The following is a 17,190-nucleotide window of genomic DNA, read 5'->3' as shown; positions in this document are numbered from 1 at the left end:
ATCAAATTGGATGGATTGATAGGGTCATTTTTAACACATACTATAGGTCTGTTCACATTTAGTGGATGAGTTGAACTGAACTGAATAGAATAGAACAAAAATGAATATTTTATAAGAGAAGAAATTTAAAATCTGAGCTAAATTAAACTGAACTGATTGGAGTTAAAATGAACTGATATGAAATTAAGTGGGAGTGAAGAGGCATATGTCATAGAGTAAGTTTTGAGATTAATACGAAGGGTAGAAAACATAGAGGTTAAAACAATCTCCTCCGTAATTTCGTATTGAAGAACCCTATAATTGCTGACAGTCAATATGACAAGCAACCGTCGCCGGCGAGTATCATGGTCGGGATTACCGCCGGAACTGTTAACAGCCGTCGCAGATCGCCTAGAAACCCGAGCAGACATCCTCCATTTCCGGCGAGCTTGCAAGACATGGCGAGCTTCAGCCCCCCTCTCTCTCCTCACCCCAAAAAACATCTTATCCCCTATATTCCCACACTCAATCGATATTAATCGTACCAAATTTCTAGTCGCAAATTCCGTATTTCTTGTTCGATCAGCCATTAATCCCAAGCTTCAACCTTGGCTAGTCTCCGTTGAGGAGTCAAACCCAGGTATATTATCCGTTAGATCACCCCTTTCTCGTCTCATTGCTGAAAGATTACCTGAAAAATTTCCCCAAAACTTGGATTTGTCTCAATTTCATGTTTCGGAATTGGCTAGATTTCATACTTATAAACTAGTTGATAAGAATTCCACTGATAATAATAATGATGAATCTGATGATGTTGTTAGGTATTATAATCATCCAACAAATGATTTCCCTTTAGATAACAGGGTGGTTTTGTTTGTGAGCCCGGATTGCACTAAAGATGATTACACTGTTGTTGAGTTGTCTGATCTTATACGTTTAATTGTGATAAGATTCAAGAATGGAGCAACTCGTCATGTAAATTCCTGGGGGCGGAAGCTCGATGATGTAATTTGTTTCAAAGGGAAGATATACGGTGTCGATCGAAAGGGTAGGGTGTGTTCGATGGACTATAAGTCGTTGAAGATGTTGAAAATTGTGGAGGAACCATTGTGTGAGGGTTCAGGAAGTGACAACAAGAAACGTTTGGTTGTATCTTGTGATGAATTGTATCTAGTTTATACTGTATGGGGTTTTAAGAATATATATCCGACTACATTTAAGGTTTTAAAGTTGAATGAGGAGGAAAAGAAATGGGATAAGCTTGATCAAGGTATAGGTAATGATAGAATATTGTTTGTTACCTTTGATGGTTGCTTCTTTGCCCTAGCCAAGGATTTTCCGCAGTGGAAAGGCAATTGTATTGTATCTCGGAAGGAATGTTTTCCCCTGTATTCTAACAGTCGGTTTTTCAATATTGCAATGTTGAAGGGGGTAATGGGTATTGTTGTTTATCACTTTGAGGGTGGTGATTTTCGCTATCTACTTGAGTATCCGAGCTATTCTGAGGTCTTATGGCCACCCCCATCATGGCTTTGGACAGATGCAAGTCTGCTCACATGGTAGGATTGGAACATGTGTATACTTAAGTATTTTCCTGGTAATAAATTAGAGATCAGATTTTCATAATAAATGCTAACTGTTTGTTGGTCTGTGATAATTTCTTTAGTGTAACCGATTCTGGTTCCGAAGGAGGAGGAGATGGAGCAGAAGATGGAGTAAAGCTGCAAAGTGGTTCTTCTATTAAAATTACTCCAGATCTCATCCCTAAGGAGGAGATAGATGAGATATCCCCCAACTATGTGCAGGTTGCTGAGCATGTGCAACATGTTCAGCAACATGTAGCTCATGAAGGTAATAAAGCTTACCCCGTGGACTTCATGTTGATAACTGAATTTAGTAGTTTAACTTTAAAGAACAGGAGGAGAATGACCAACATATAAGATCATATTGACTATTGTGTTTAACTAAGAGAATAGAGCAAACTCGAGAAATCAAGAGACTTGCTTCTATCTCACACAGTTAATAAAAGTTTTAATCAAAAGTGGACTTTACCTTAGCTTTTTGTCCATTTATTTTAGCTAGTAAAGATTATACCCTTACATTTCTTAGCTCCTTTCCTTTTTCCCAACTACATTCTTTTCCTATGTTATATCATTTTCTTAAACTAAATCCTTTTTAGTTTCAGGTTTCAACAATCAGAACAATGTTGATTCAGCTCCAGCTATGCACTCTCCTCTTAAGGTAACTTTGTTGGAGACATTTTCATGGTGGTTATATCTGCTGAAATCGTGGCTGTATATCTATTATGAACACAAATTGGTGTGCAGTGAGCGATTTAATGTCTGCTCTGGTCTAAGACTTGAGTTCTGAGACCTGCTAACATTGATCTGAATTCACTTCAAAATTCCCATGTATTGTAGAATTTCTGCTGTGTCCTTATCCTGCTGCTCTAATAAAAAGCTACTAAATAAATCAATGACCTACAAATTGTAATTGTTGTATTTCATTTCCATTGAAGGGCAGAGGCATTATTTAAGTTTCTTTATGTTCTTGTACAGATATTTGAAAAGGATGTCTCACAATCGAAATTCTTAGGAGTTGATGTGAGCTCTCATTCGGTCCCAATATTAAAGAAGATATGGGCTAAGTATGGAAATATAACAGAAGGGCATGTAGTGACTAGTGATTGCCTCCTTTCTTGGGCATTAGAATCCCTTGCAAAGATAATAATTATCCTTCCAAGCAGTTCAGGGAGTTCCTTAGATGACTCTCAAGCTAAATATTTGGAGTCGACACTGCCTGACCTTCAATTGATGCAATTTAAATTGGATTGGCTAGTTCCCTTGGTTAAAAATGCTTTGTTTCTTCACAAAAACAAGGATATCATGGAGCTTCAGATGAAAAAATCCAAGCTCCAAACAGAATTGCGTGAGGTGGAAAAAAAATTGGCTGAAATGGGAAAGCTTGTTCCAGAGTGCCAATTGGCCTCAGCTTCATCATATTTGAAAGATGTGCTTTGCTGAAGGACCACGTTCAATCAGCTTCATCTGCTGTATGTTAACATTTTAATAACTTTTGTTCAATATTATATTTTATAGAACCAATATATACTTATATAGTTCTTTCTGGATTTTATATTGATTATACACTTATACTCCTGAGATGACATCTTGTGTTTTTCTTATTGTAGTTTGATTCTTATAAATGTTGGCAGAGGTTGTTCGATAGATTGGCTGCTTTTGCTTTTTTTGTTGGTGACTGTATATATGGTATGCACGGTGTATCTATTTGCTATGCTCTTATGCTTCAAATGTAATTTGGTTTATCGAAAGCAGTAGCTGTCAAAAATCTGGATTTTCAAGCTGATATCGGTTATGCTCTTGGAGACATGTTCACCAAATCATCAGGTTTTACTTATGGATGAAAAAGTTTTAGTTTAAGTATACCCCCCTACATTAGTGGTCGCAAACCATGTACATATAGGTGTTTAGGATGAAAGTTTTTTTTGACCATCTACTTGCAGGGAAAAAAAAGTTGTTTAATATAAATCCTGCTTGTCTTGTAATCATCCTTATGTAACCATGAGTTTGTAATGCATATATAAGCATATTTATTACGTATCCTAGTGTTTGATATCGAAGCTTAAATTTTTGCTCTATGCCAGGCACGAGGAATGTTTCTATTTTATCAGTAGATAATTCTGCAATTTGACTTATAAGTTATAGTCTGATCAAATATTTGACCTGCTATAACAAGGAAATTCACAATCCATGTATTAGCAGCAGAGTAAATTATCAGGCAATGTTACAGGTTGTAGTGAACATGAAATTGAGTGCTACACTGCTATTCACAAACATTTACTTGCTGTTGGCGAGGCTTAAGAATGCAATGGTTTAAGGAACAATGCTAGCAGCAGGGCAGAAAGTTGTTAATTTATGTTCTACTCCATATAATATTTATTCTTCCTCCCTTCCCCTCCCTGCCCTTCATAAATTTGTACAGTATCTGTTTTTTATTGTAGTTGCATTTTAAATCCTACCTCCGTTACATAAAATTTGCAACGATTTGACATAAAGTAGAGAGGAAAAATAAAAATCATCATTTACGCACACTTTATCGACCTTAAAATCATCATATAGTCATATACGCACACTTAATTGCCCTTTTGATGGAAAAACGTTTCGAGAATGAGCAAAGATAAATTTATGATAATTGTGATTATAAATATTTTTGCAATATTTTCGCTTAATTTAGTAATTAGTTAATTAGTTAGTTTATGAAGATTATAAACTTCCTATAAATAATATTTTATCATTTTATATGAGATGGGTAAATACAACGACAAACCCTAAAAATTACTCCACAATCAAATTACAAATTACAACAACAAAATCCCAGAAATTAATTAAATTCTTTGTTCCACATCTATAACAACCAAAAATTTCTACAAAAATATTCAAAAAATGCAACATTGTTCAATTAATTGGGCGAATCTTCCCCCAGAATTACTATCAAAAATTTCCAGTCACTTGAAATCCAGATATGATCACCTCAAATTCCGGGCAGTTTGCAAACAATGGCGTTCTTCTACCCCCTTTTCCGGTCACCTTTTGGATTCCAAATTACCCCTTCAAATCCCATCTCATTCCGCCATTTTCAAGCAATCAAATTCCCCAATTTTGCTAGTAAGAACTGCCACTGTTCTCCTTCAACCTCTTGATCACACCTCATCAATGGCGAATCCATGGTTAATCTCTGTTGAAGAGCTAAACCCAGGTAAGCTTCGTCCCCGTTTTCCCCTTACTAAAACCACCATTAATGATTTACCCTCAAGTTTCCCAGAAAAGTTGGATTTGTTGAATTGTCGGGTTTCGGTTTTGGGTCAAGGGCTTAAGCTCTGTTTTGATAAATGGGATGAAAAAGTGTTTGATTTTTATGGGTTTCGTGGTTATGCTATTAAAGTGGTTTTACTCTCTGATTGTGATGCAAAGAATGTTATTAATCATGTTGATGTTGTATTTGCACTTACTAATTTTGGGAATTTGATTCTTTTTGAACTAGAAAGTGGAGAATTAAGGAGTATAAGTTATGGATTAAGTGATAAGTTTAATTTTAGTGACATTGTAAGTTTAAAGGGGCAGGTTTGTGCTATTGATGGAGGAGGAATTGCTTATCTTATTGATGGTTGTGGATCAAGCGTGAAAATGGTCACATCTTGCACATTCTCTATGGTTTTTAATTCGTTCAGTACTAAGCTTAAGCTTTTGGTTGAATCGTTTGGGGATCTGTATATGATTCATGGGTCGTGTGATGAATATTTCGAGGTGTATAAGCTTGATTTTGAGCTGCGTGTGTGGGATAAGGTTGATAGTTTGGGAGACCAGATACTATTAGTGACCTTTGATAATTGCTACTTTGTTGATGCTGAAAGGTTGCCTGGGTTTCGAGGAAATTGCATTGTGTTCCCTAAGGACCGTTTCCATGCCTATAATACTGAATGGTATTATCCTGATGATATATTGTTTCAGAGAGAGAATAGGCGCCCTGAGATTAATGTGGCCTATTTGGATGAGGGTATCTTTAGGGATTGTCTTTTATTATCTAACTCGGGCTTGTTGGTTTACTTTTGGCCACCTCCGTCTTGGGCTAGACCACGTTCGCTCTCTAAAGATAGGTAAAAAATTCCTCCACCCTGTCCTGCAATACATAATCAAACATGTTACTTGTAAATTTTGTCCAGAAAATGGTATACATTGCTTTTGGCTTGCATGCTGTCTGCTCATTGTTTCAAGCATTATTTTCCATTGTGCTCTTTTTGATATGTTAACTGAAACTAATCTATGCTGCCTCTTCTATTATCAGAATCCTAGCTGGATACAAGCAGGTCAAAGAATGAGCCCCTTGTAGACTTCAATATGCTCCTTTCCCTTTGCATGAGGCACAGATCATGACGATTGTCCATGGGAGGTAACAAAGCATACATACTATATATAGCTGCTTGACCAATATGCATTAATCGGCGACTATAATTATCCTTCTCCTAAGCTAAAAGCCTCTGATTTTTTTCAAGATGGCCATGCTAAAACACTAAAGCTTCTGCTCCAGCTACTAATTCTTTGCTTCAGTTTTAAGTTGCACTTTAAGGAACATATGTCTATCTTGCTTTAGTGTCTCAGGTCCTAAGTCCAACTCTGGTGGTTGTAATTTTAATGTTGGGGACCTTTGTTTGTACTAAGGTAATGAGTTAGTATATATATGTCTTGTAACTGGCATTTAGTACTTCTAACTAGTGATCATCTCTTTGTGGAATATTAATGTTAATGATAGAAGATATTACAGTATTTAGCATTTTGAGCTGCAGGCAGAAAGTACCTGCTACATACAAGTGTTACAAAAATCTGCTGGCTCCTATTTGTTTTGGATTATTTTTTTGGGTGTTGTGAACAGACCATTATGGCCTTATGGGATATATTTTTATGGTATAATCAGTCATTCAGTCAACCTTTGCTTTATTGTCTTCTGGTTGAAATGATTGTTCTTTATTCGAGATTATTGTCCTGGTTTTTTGCATAACTTTTCCTTTCTACATATGAGCAAGTGATTGTATCACATTTTGTGTTTTCCTTTCTAATTTCGGAGTTTATCTGTGATTCTCATTGCACACTTTATACTTCTACTTTTTGGGAGCTTGACAGTCATTTATGGTATAATTTATCAGTCAATCTGTCATATACAGTTATGTAAGTATATAACTAGGATGTATATACTTCATATATAGATAACTAGAATGCTTCTTTTTTCTGTGTAGGTTGTCTGAGTAGATAAGATATTTCTTTGTTAGGTTCTTTGGCATATTTTAAGAGTCAGGATCTACAATCTCAGTATATCAGCTACACTATGAGATGCATAGAAATAATGAAAATGTTTTGGGATAGAAATAATGAAAATGTTTATATATTTTTCTTGGTTTAAGAAATTCAGTAGCGTTTAAGAATCAGGATTTTGAAGCATATACGGAGTATCACTGCCAAATAAAATATACAGAGTATCGGCTGTATTTTATACTTGTAAGATGCATCATCAGTTTATACTAATGAAAGGAGTAATTTTTAATTTGATACTTGTACTTGCAGAATATGATCACTACTTGACAAAACCTATGGTTTAATACACTACTGGTCTTGGTTCACCTTTTAGGCAGTGGCCGTTGCTTAGAATCAAGTAAATACATGCATAATTAACAGGAATAACATTGAAGCTTAGAATGTAAACCAGGCTTTCTGTTTTACACTTGGCATGAAAAATCTATCAAAATAATTGTTAGAATTCTGGGCATTCTGCTATGTTATACATAAGTCAATCTTACAAAAAGCCTGATATACTCTAGACTTTGCAGTACAGCAATGGTGCATGGGCGAAATTGACAGAGTATTTTTGCTATTAAGATTTTTTTGTATCTAGGATTTTTTGTCTGGTGGTCTGGAGCTGTTATGAACAGGGTTTCCCTTTGTTAAGTTAATTGGTTGAAGAAAAAGCATCTTTGAGAAGTATCTAATGTCTACAAAGCTCTGTATGTTTAGCTAGATACTTGTTTATTCTGTTGAGAATGTTTCTGTATATTGGATTCTTGATGTTTAAGGACAGCAGTTTTTTGTTCAAACTTTGTAGTTCCAGGATTGGACAACCTCTGTTGAGAATATTCATGTTTAATTGTTTATTACTGAATCTGATGACTTTTTTTTTATTCTTTTTTTTGGCTTTGAATAATTGATCATTTTGTGTACTTTATTCTATATTTTTAACTTTCAGGCATAGGATATGCCTACTTTTCTTCAGTGGAATTAGTTTGAAATGTACTTTTAAATCTTAGAGGGTTGTTCAAAATTCATGCATACTATTGGGTGGAATGAGTATGTCCTGGGTGAGACTGTCTCACACTAATTTATTGTGAGACATTTAAGTCACGGAATAAAAGAATATTTTTCTAGTACATTGTTTAGAGACGGTCACATATTAGAGTTTATCAGGAGCCCCGTGAATGTAGGATATGAATAATTATTTGGAGTACAGATCTTACTGAATGCTCATTTGGAGTGTAATGGTAGATGATGTTGAGTGTGAAAATTAACAAATAATCCGTGTAAAGTTAATAAGATGACTAGATGCCATCATACATATTAAAATTTTAATCATCAAAATGCTTAGCCTTAAATTATCTTCATTTACTTTTTCTGTCAATAGAGACATGATGGTCTAATTTTCTGTCAAAAGTTGACAAACTGACAAAAGTGATTAATTACCTCTGTGGCATAGTTTGCACATGCATCACCACACAACACGTTGGAATTGAGAATGACCCAACACCTACTTTTAAAGTTTACACAATCACATCTAGACCGTTCATTAACAAAACATTTTCTCATGTTGCATAATTGTGTAGAGCAACTTGCACGTTATTAGTTAGTTTAATAATTTAGATTGATACTTTCATAAAGGAGTTCCAACCACCATCCTCAAATTGACAAATACAACAACAAACTTCAGGTTTTGCTACTTATTCAAGACCTCTAGAAACTTTCAATCCCTAAAATATTTCTCAAATCTCTGATTGCAATGGACCGTGAAACATGGTCTGCATTGCCGCCGGAGCTGGTACTGTCTATCGCAGAGCGGCTCGAAACAAGAACAGACATTATGCAGATCCGGACAGTCTGTCAGACATGGAGGAGTTCTGTTCCTTTATCTATGCTCTCCTCTAGAAACTTTCTGTCTCCTCTCTTTCCGTACAGAGGTATGAGCCATTCTTCAGTTTTAGTGGCAAATTCTGTTTTTCTTCTGCAATCAGATGTGGGTTGTGAGCACCGATCGTTGTTGATCTCCGTGGAGGAGCTTAACCCTGGTAAGCTCTATGTCAGAGCACCCCTTTCTCGAGTTGTTACTAGAGTGCTGCCTATTGGTTCCCCGAATAGTTTTGGTTGGTCTGATTTTCAGGAATTAGGTAGATTTTATACTCTTAGAAGGGTGGATAGGCCTGAAGATATGTTCTCTGAGAAGAGATTAACTGAATATGATAATAAGGTGGTTTTGTTTGTGGATCCAAATTGTGAAACTTGTCCAACCATTGATGATTGTACTGTCATAGAGTTGTATGATCAGGTAGATTATTTATCTGTTACAAGGCTTAAAGATGGTGAAACACAGCAAGTGTATTTCAAGGGAAGGGAATTTGATGATTTGGTGAGTTTTAGTGGAAGGGTTTATGCAGTTGATTATGAAGGTAGAGTCTGTTCAATGGATTATCAATCGTTAAATATGTCGAGTGTAAGTGAAGATCCATTGCCCGGTGGATCTAGAAGCAATTACAAGAAACGTTTTGCTGTATCATCTGGAGAACTCTATTTAATTTTAAGACGGTGTCAGATTGGTGATCATGATGCAGCCTTTAAGGTTTTTAAGTTGAATCAGGAGAAGCAGAAATGGGATAGCATTGAAGGTATAGGTGATGACAGGATACTGTTTGTGACCTTTGATGGGTGCTTCTTTGCCTTGGCTAAGGATCTTCCAGGATGGAAAGGAAATAGCATTGTATTCCGTAGAGGAAGTTTCCCTGAGTATTCTGGTATAAGAGATTTTGATTCTAAAATCTTTGAGACATGGAAGCTCCATCTTGATGTTGCTGTTTTTAATTTCGGAGATGGTGATTGTAGGCCTTTAGAAACTTGTCCAGGATATTCCTCTGTCTTCTGGTCACATCTGCCATGGTGTAAAGCAGATAATTGTTTGTGCAACAGAGGGTTGAGAATACCCTCAACTTATATGAAACAGCTCTGAAAAATATAGCTACTACATGCTTAAGCTTAATAGCTGTCTTTTCCTAGATCAGAAGAACAGAGTTCATGTAATATGCTGACTCTAAGAAGGCTTTTTCTGTGGTAAATTCTTATTCAGAAGTGATTCTGAAGAAGCAGAAGAGGAAGAAGGCGATTGAGAAGTAGATCAAACATTGTCTGCCATCAGCTACATACTTCATTATAAATAGTGTGACAGGACTGCCATTAGTTATATATTCCGGTATTGTCCCATGAGCAGGATGTTTCTGCTCATTTTTTAGGAGACATGGCAAATACTTTTTTTCTACTTACTGTAGTAATGCCGAAATTTTTATCTGCTTTAAGAAATCTGTATGTCAGCTTATAACTCTTAATGATGCATAATTACTTTAATACTGTGAATGTGTGAGAGATTTTGTTTGTGTTCTACCCTTTTTTTTTATATAGTTTGAAAACAAGCTTATTGGTAGATTATTGATGTTTAGGATAGTGATTTTGATTTAACTTCTCCAGTTGCAAAATCATGATATCTGTCAGAAAGCAAGTCCTTTCTCTGATCAGATTTAGTTCACATCAGTGACATTACTAGTTTCATTTACCCTATTTAGAAAGAGGAAATTACTTATTTGGAATAGATAATCTGCTGGGTTTATTCTTCCTGTGATTTTGACTAGTTTAATTCTAAAATTCAACTTTAAAGAGTAGAATAAAGATCTGTGCAGGATTCTGTAATGTGATGGACCTGTATATAGTCATAAGCCGGATTAAAGTTGTGACAGATGAATAATTATCAGAGGATCTTGAAATTTTAATCAAAGTTTTGACAGAGGAGTTATTATTAGAGGATCTTGCATTGTTTTTGTGTCATCTATTCAAGTAAGGCTGTTGAAGACCTGTCATTCTGTCAGTTGCTCATCACTTTCCTTCATTTTACTTCACTTTGTTAATTCTCTAACTGGCAGTTACTCATTTTCATTTCCAATTATTAAAATTGAAATCCCTTTCTTATTCTTTACTCTGTTTCGGCTCTCAGCAATCTCCACCGAAGGCTGTAGATATCAGCCGCCCATTCTGCTGGAAAACTGCCGTCAAACTGCTCCATATTTTGACCCTCAGATGCCGGGAATTACAGGAAATACTCTATCATCCAAACACTGATTTTGAGTGCTGGAAGTTGCAGAAAAAGTCGCAAATTCTTACATATCTTGTGCTCTATTATTATCTGTTCTCTGTGTTGGTATGCTGCCTGAGTTTTCACTTGTTAGGGACCGGTGCTCTGCCTATCAGCCCTTTTGATCTTTCATTACTGCCACTGCGCTGTGTAGCTGGTGCTGTTCCTTTGATTCTCTGCTATCTTTCCTCTTTGTAACAGAGAGACCTGAAGTCAAAGCTAAGACTTTGTTGAGGTACTGTTTATGTTTCGCCCAATGGGCAATGCTTCTCCTTACTCTTTTATTATCTTCCAAGACCCATATGAATATCAGATCTGCTAAATGTGTTTTTTGTATACTAATCAGTTTTTATCAAGTGTTTCAGACCTTTTGCAATAATTACTAATCTTGTTAAATCGGCTCAATGTATAATTTCAAAATGTTTTTAAATTTTTTTTTATGGACTACTATCATATTAGTTAAAGTTTTGAATTGACATACAAGTATACAAGCTAGTTGAGACGCTTAAAAAAACAGAAGAGAATCTATGAGTTGTTTAGAAAACGAAGAGTATTACTTGGGGCCTTACATTTTTTTACATCATTCTACTTGGTCTTATTGTTTGAAGTTTTTCCCTAGGTAGATTGCATTCTATTCATATGATCATATTGTTTGAAGTTTCATTCTGCTTCCAGTTCTTAGTTAAGTATGACAAATTATTGCAATTGTCGAAAAACAATTTGGTCTTATCAGCAATTCTTTGGTTTTTTTTTTTTTTTTTTTTTTTTTTTTTTTTTATTGCAACTTGTTACTAGGTTAAAAAAAATATATATATACATATTGTACGTATTGTACTAGGGCTAAGTTTGGCATCTAGAATTTGGCTATTGCTGACCAATGCAATACCGAAACCCGATTCCCAATGCTATATATGCGGAATTAATACATTATACAATTCATAAACCTTAATAAATTAATCAGAAAATTCATAAACCCTGAATCAATCCTACTACTTATAAACCCTATTAATCAAACAATTCATAAACCCTTAACCAACCATCCAAATATAGATATAAGTGATAATATTTTTCATCCCTTTTGATGGCTGGTTTTTTGCCACGACCTAGGATTTTACTGGATGGAAAGACAATTGCATTGTGTTTTTGGCTTCGAGGGTGGCGGTGATTGTAGCCCTATAGCCTCTATTCAAGCTATTCTGATGTGGTATGCCTCGCTTCCCCCTCTCTGGACTGGCCGGTACGCGTTTGTTCACAAGGTGAGTTTAGCATTAACTTTATATATACGAAGTACTTATTAAGTACAAAACTTTGTTTCTTAAAATTAAATGAGTTTGTGAAGAATAGTAACTAACTTTTAGATCATTGTGCTTTATTTGAAGGGGGAAATGAGGAATGTAAGATGATGATGATGTAGGAGAAGACGGAGAAGATGATGATTGTGGTTATGAACCCGACTATGGGCCGCTCTTGATTGATAAATCAATTGGTTAGTAACCCTTGTCAGATATATACATGTACATTTTTCTAAAAAATTACAATTTCTTATAGATCATTCTTCTCAACCTTGTGTAGTTGTGTAATGGAAAACATACTTTGCAAAGATATTTGTTCAAAGGTATTAATTAAGTTCAATCAATCTGTCTAAACAAGTAAGGTTGTAGCTTAAGAGTGATGTAAAGATGTTCCTTTATTGGATCTCAAAGGAGAAATTCCTAATCAATCAATACCATGCCAAAAAAAGTATCACCACCATCAAATTAATACAAATCTTGATGAAAAAAATTTGTATGTCAAATTCCAAAATTGATGTTAGTGAATGAATCCTAGATATACTATGTGCACAAACTATATACGACATCTTTCATTTTATTACTAATTTATCATTTATTATTGAATTATGCTTCAATTATTTATCAATAGATGTATCGTTTTGATTATTACTGTATTTATATATTAATTTTGACAATCAATGTCCCATGATACATTAGTATAAGTTGTATACAAATGATATGTTGACACGGTAGACAATTATCTTTACATATTATTGATGCACGGTTAAAAGCAATGTATATGTTGTTTAAAATTTTGAAATGATGCATCTATTGAGAAACGGAGAAAGTATTACAAGGATATGTTTTCCCATTTTGCCTTTGGATAGGATTGACACGCGTCTCTTAGAGATTTGCGCAAACCTCATATAAAAGCTCCCTTAGGATCCCTAATTCACTCATCTCTTTCATAATAAACCCTAAAATTCTGCAGCATTGCGGCGATTATTGTCCTAATTCTGCAATGAATCCGATGATGAAAAAATCCTTCCCTGATCGCCATATCTCCTGGTCTGAATTACCAAAGGAGCTCATTTCTTTGATCGCAGGACGCTTCAACACCCGTGATGACATCCACAAACTCCGAAGTATCTGCAAAACATGGCAAGCATCAGCACCTCTGTCTCTGGTCACAATGAATAGCATCTTATCTCATTTTTTACCCATCCAGTTCCCTGCTGAACCTGAATTGCCGTCTACTCCCAGAGTTCTGATGGCAAGTTCAGTTTTCCTGCTGCGATCAGCCACCAATCCTGAACTACCGCCATACTTACTGTCAGTTGAAGAGTTTTCATCTGGTAAACTCACCGTCAGATTTCCTCTTTCTGATAAGGTTAATGATATTCTGCCTAGAGGTTTTCCAAAAGCATTAGATATATCTCAATTTATTGTATCGGAATTGGGTACATTCGTTACAACGAATTTAATTGATAGCGAATCATCATTTAAGCGAACCAAGAATGGGAGGCGTCCCACCAACAATAAGGCTATATTGTTTGTGGATCCTTATTATGAAACCCCCCTTTCGATCAATGATTGTTCTGTTGTTGAAATGTCAAATTCAATTGCTCTATTTGTAACAAGACTTGGGAACATGGAAACACACAAGGTTACATTCAAGGGGAGGAAGATCGAGGATATAGTTAGCTATAAGGGTAGGATCTATGCTATGGATCGTACTGGTAAGATCTGCTACATTGATTATCACTCTTTGAAAACGATAAGTGTTGCAGAAGACTCGGTGTGTGCCGGTGCAGGACCAGAGGGCAGGAAATATTTAGCTGCAGCAACTGATGGACTGTTTTTAGTCTATCGTTGGTGGAGGAAGAATCGGCCAGGTTTTAAGATCTTCAAGCTGAACGAAGATGAAGAGAGGTGGGATTATCATCAAGGTATAGGTGATGATAGGATCCTGTTTGTCAATTGGAGTGGATGTTTCTTTGCGTCGCCTAAGGATTTCCCTGGATGGAGAGGCAACAGCATTGTATTCCCTGGAGATAGCTTTCGCCCGTATTCTGGTCAGTCCCCTGATCAGAAAATCTTCAAGACACAGAACTATGACCGTCGTCATGATGTTGCTGTTTATCACTTCGACAGTGGTGAATGTTTCCTTGCATCATCTAACCCGGTCTATTTCAACATTGTGAGGCCACTTCCAGCATGGCTCTGGGCCGTTGCAGGGTGAGATTTTTCTTAAACAACAAAGAAAATTATATTTATATGTAATTACATATGTATATATAAACTTGCAACTTTGTTTTCTTATAAAGATTAGACAAGTTAATTAAAAATGCTAACTTTGAGACTATGCATGGTTTGTGAAATAGAAATGAAGCTGAGGGAGTTCCATACTTCATCAAGCAAGAAGTTGTTGATGAGAATGAGTTTGTTTAAGAAGGTAATCAATCTTACTCCATTCACTAGTTGTTGAGAAGTCATGAAATTGAACCAGTAATAATAATTAGCAGGGTATTACACCTTTTGCCAATTGATTTTAGCTAAACCTGACTAATTTTATTGTATTTTTTTTTCCTGCTTATGATATATCAATCTCTCACATTTGAGGCATGGATTTTGTTTCAGGGTTCAATTATCAGAACTATTTTTCTCAATCCGACGAATCAGCTCAAGCCGGGAACTGAGGAAGCAGGATGACCTTGTTCGTTTTTTCAACTTAATCCGCGCAGTGGTAAAAGTTACCATCCTTTTACTAATAGCGATTATGCGGACTTGTTAAAGTGTTTTCTAGATTCTTGTAGACTTTGAAGCTGCTTCATAAGTTTAAGTTTACTGCTTAAAACTTAGCCTTTGGATGAGAAAATTTATGTGTTTGGTTTACAACTTATATGAATTGTTGGAGTTTTTTTTTTAATGATGGATGATTCAATTTGACATTTCTTTGGTAGCATTTTGATTTGGGCTGCATTAGATCATCAAGTATATCATTTTCACATTGGTATGCGATATATATTATCAGCCATAATTTGATCAAAGGCTCATGCAGCAAGTATATATATTTGCAGTATACAGATTGATTTGCTTGTGAAAATGTGTGCTACGATAATTCAGTTGTTGAGTGAGTCTCAACTAACAGTTAGACTTGGTTATTAGGGGTTAAGGTAGAAAAATAAAAAATTGTGTGACAAAACTAAATACATGTGAATTTTAAGCTATACATACATTCTTGTTATGCTTTAATATATTTTCTTCTAGCTACAGAATTATAGGGCTATCACTTTGATCTTGTATTGACCCTGTTCAAAAAAGTGTGTTTACATACACATGAGAAGTACCTTGACTTACCTACAATCGTAGGTAAATCAAAGAAGATGTATGATTTTTGCTCAATAACCTTCGCTCAAACGCTCAAAATTTGTTTAGCTCAATATTGGTGGGTTATATGAAGGGAATACATTATAGGGGGTTAGCGCAAATATAATGGTAGAGGTGTATGCAAAGTACTCACTGTACATCTATACCTCAAGCCTTGACCCATAGAATAGGGAGGCTCACTCCAATAAAAGATAGAGCTATAACTAATTAAATGAGATTATATTCTTTGGATTTTATGTTCAGAGTATATGCTCTTTTGCCACGTCATATATGTAGAGCTGTCAAAAGTTGACCGACCCAAAATACCAACTCAAACCCGATTACTAACCAATCCATCTGAACTCGAAAAAATGGTGACCCAAACCCGACCTGACGCGACTTGAAACCAACCCTAGACCCGAGTTGACCCGAGTATGTGAGACTCGAACCTGAACATGAACTGACCTGGAGATGACCCGACCCGAATGTAACCCGTAAATTATTGACCTAAACTGAACCCGACTTGAATCGAAATTGACCAAAGCCCGTTTTAACCCGTGAAAACCCGAATTTAACCCGACTTGTTACTAACCTGACCTGAATTCAACCCGACCCGTTCCTAACCCGACCCATATTTAACCCAACCTGTTACAAACCCGACCCGAAGTCAACCCGACTTGTTATTGATCTGACCCAAATTAAACCTGACTTGTTATTGAGTCGACTCGAATTTTACCAGACCTATTACTAACCCGATCCAAAAATTCAACCCGATGTGTTACTAACCCGACTCGAAATCAACACGACTTGTTATTGACTCGACCTAAATTCAACTCGAATTGTTCCTGACCCGATTTCAAATCACCTTAAATGAAATTTAGACCACCTTATTATTGTTGATTAAAGCATTTTGTATAGAGAGACCAAGTCGGTCTAGGCCAACAAAAGAAAGGAGCAACATTCTCAAATTTAAGAGTTAAATATAGTATATATTTGTTGTATGGTTAAAGGAGATAATAATCTTCCTAAATTATAAACTATAGTTCCCTAATATATTGTCATATATATTATAGTCAAACGAAATAATTAGCTTGATAAAAATGATAATTATCTATTTATAGTTAGTTGAACCCGAATATGTCCTGACTTGGAAATGACCCAACCTGCTGCAAATTATTGACTTGAACATAACCCGACTTGACTCCGAGAATGACCCGACATGGAAATGACCCAACCTGATTATAACCCGCAAATTATTGACTTGAACCGAACCCGACTTGAACCCGAGAATGATCCGACTTGAAAATGACCCGACCTATAACCCGCAAATTATTGACTTGAATAGAACCCGACTCAAATCCGAGAATGACCCGACCAGATTCTAATTTGCAAATTATTGACTTGAATCGAACTTGACTTGAACCCGAGAATTACCCTAACCCGTGAAAACCCGAATTAAACCCAACCTATTGTTCACCCGACCAAAACGTGACCCAAACCCGATAAGAAGTATGACCCGAAACCTTCATTTAGGTGGGTGAAACTATCCAATTTGTCTTTAAACTGCCAA

At 35.8% G+C, this 17,190-nt stretch overlaps 4 protein-coding genes across 5 annotated transcripts; all 4 read left to right on the top strand.

Moving 5' to 3' along the window:
• The first annotated feature begins 222 nt into the window (after positions 1–222).
• Positions 223–3,644, top strand: LOC110700289 (F-box protein SKIP23-like). 2 transcript variants are annotated; one of them, XM_021877806.1, is made up of 5 exons: positions 223–1,538; positions 1,646–1,830; positions 2,159–2,220; positions 2,538–3,031; positions 3,170–3,644. In XM_021877806.1, exons 1-4 carry the CDS (start codon positions 316–318, stop codon positions 3,000–3,002), a joined length of 1,935 nt encoding a protein of 644 aa, XP_021733498.1. In that variant the 5' UTR covers positions 223–315; the 3' UTR covers positions 3,003–3,031; positions 3,170–3,644. The 2 variants fall into 2 exon arrangements, with proteins under 2 accessions (XP_021733498.1, XP_021733499.1); XM_021877807.1 differs by having other exon boundaries at positions 224–1,538; positions 2,165–2,220.
• Positions 3,645–4,267: 623 nt separating this feature from the next.
• On the top strand, positions 4,268–6,862 carry LOC110700286 (F-box protein At2g26160-like). The gene is made up of 2 exons (XM_021877802.1): positions 4,268–5,653; positions 5,842–6,862. The coding sequence occupies exons 1-2, from the start codon at positions 4,443–4,445 to the stop codon at positions 5,873–5,875; spliced, it is 1,245 nt and encodes a 414-aa protein (XP_021733494.1). The 5' UTR covers positions 4,268–4,442; the 3' UTR covers positions 5,876–6,862.
• Positions 6,863–8,476: 1,614 nt separating this feature from the next.
• On the top strand, positions 8,477–10,255 carry LOC110700287 (F-box protein SKIP23-like). The gene has a single exon (XM_021877803.1). It carries the CDS (start codon positions 8,593–8,595, stop codon positions 9,808–9,810), a length of 1,218 nt encoding a protein of 405 aa, XP_021733495.1. The 5' UTR covers positions 8,477–8,592; the 3' UTR covers positions 9,811–10,255.
• A 2,302-nt stretch (positions 10,256–12,557) lies between these two features.
• Positions 12,558–15,268, top strand: LOC110700288. Its single transcript, XM_021877805.1, has 4 exons — positions 12,558–12,595; positions 13,358–14,489; positions 14,636–14,706; positions 14,892–15,268. The coding sequence occupies exons 2-3, from the start codon at positions 13,444–13,446 to the stop codon at positions 14,700–14,702; spliced, it is 1,113 nt and encodes a 370-aa protein (XP_021733497.1). The 5' UTR covers positions 12,558–12,595; positions 13,358–13,443; the 3' UTR covers positions 14,703–14,706; positions 14,892–15,268.
• Positions 15,269–17,190: the final 1,922 nt, after the last annotated feature.

Source organism: Chenopodium quinoa, unplaced genomic scaffold (genome assembly GCF_001683475.1).
Source record: "Chenopodium quinoa cultivar QQ74 unplaced genomic scaffold, ASM168347v1, whole genome shotgun sequence".
Taxonomy (NCBI): Eukaryota; Viridiplantae; Streptophyta; class Magnoliopsida; order Caryophyllales; family Amaranthaceae; genus Chenopodium; species Chenopodium quinoa.
This window is presented reverse-complemented; position numbering and strand designations above follow the sequence as displayed.

Coding starts and splice junctions, on each gene's coding strand:
- LOC110700289 (XM_021877806.1), top strand. CDS start 316: ATGACAAGCAACCGTCGCCGGCGAGTATCATGGTCGGGATTACCGCCG. Junction 1,539..1,645: donor GATGCAAGTCTGCTCACATG/GTAGGATTGGAA, acceptor TAATTTCTTTAG/TGTAACCGATTCTGGTTCCG. Junction 2,221..2,537: donor CTATGCACTCTCCTCTTAAG/GTAACTTTGTTG, acceptor GTTCTTGTACAG/ATATTTGAAAAGGATGTCTC.
- LOC110700286 (XM_021877802.1), top strand. CDS start 4,443: ATGCAACATTGTTCAATTAATTGGGCGAATCTTCCCCCAGAATTACTA. Junction 5,654..5,841: donor CGTTCGCTCTCTAAAGATAG/GTAAAAAATTCC, acceptor TTCTATTATCAG/AATCCTAGCTGGATACAAGC.
- LOC110700287 (XM_021877803.1), top strand. CDS start 8,593: ATGGACCGTGAAACATGGTCTGCATTGCCGCCGGAGCTGGTACTGTCT.
- LOC110700288 (XM_021877805.1), top strand. CDS start 13,444: ATGAATAGCATCTTATCTCATTTTTTACCCATCCAGTTCCCTGCTGAA. Junction 14,490..14,635: donor TGGCTCTGGGCCGTTGCAGG/GTGAGATTTTTC, acceptor TTTGTGAAATAG/AAATGAAGCTGAGGGAGTTC.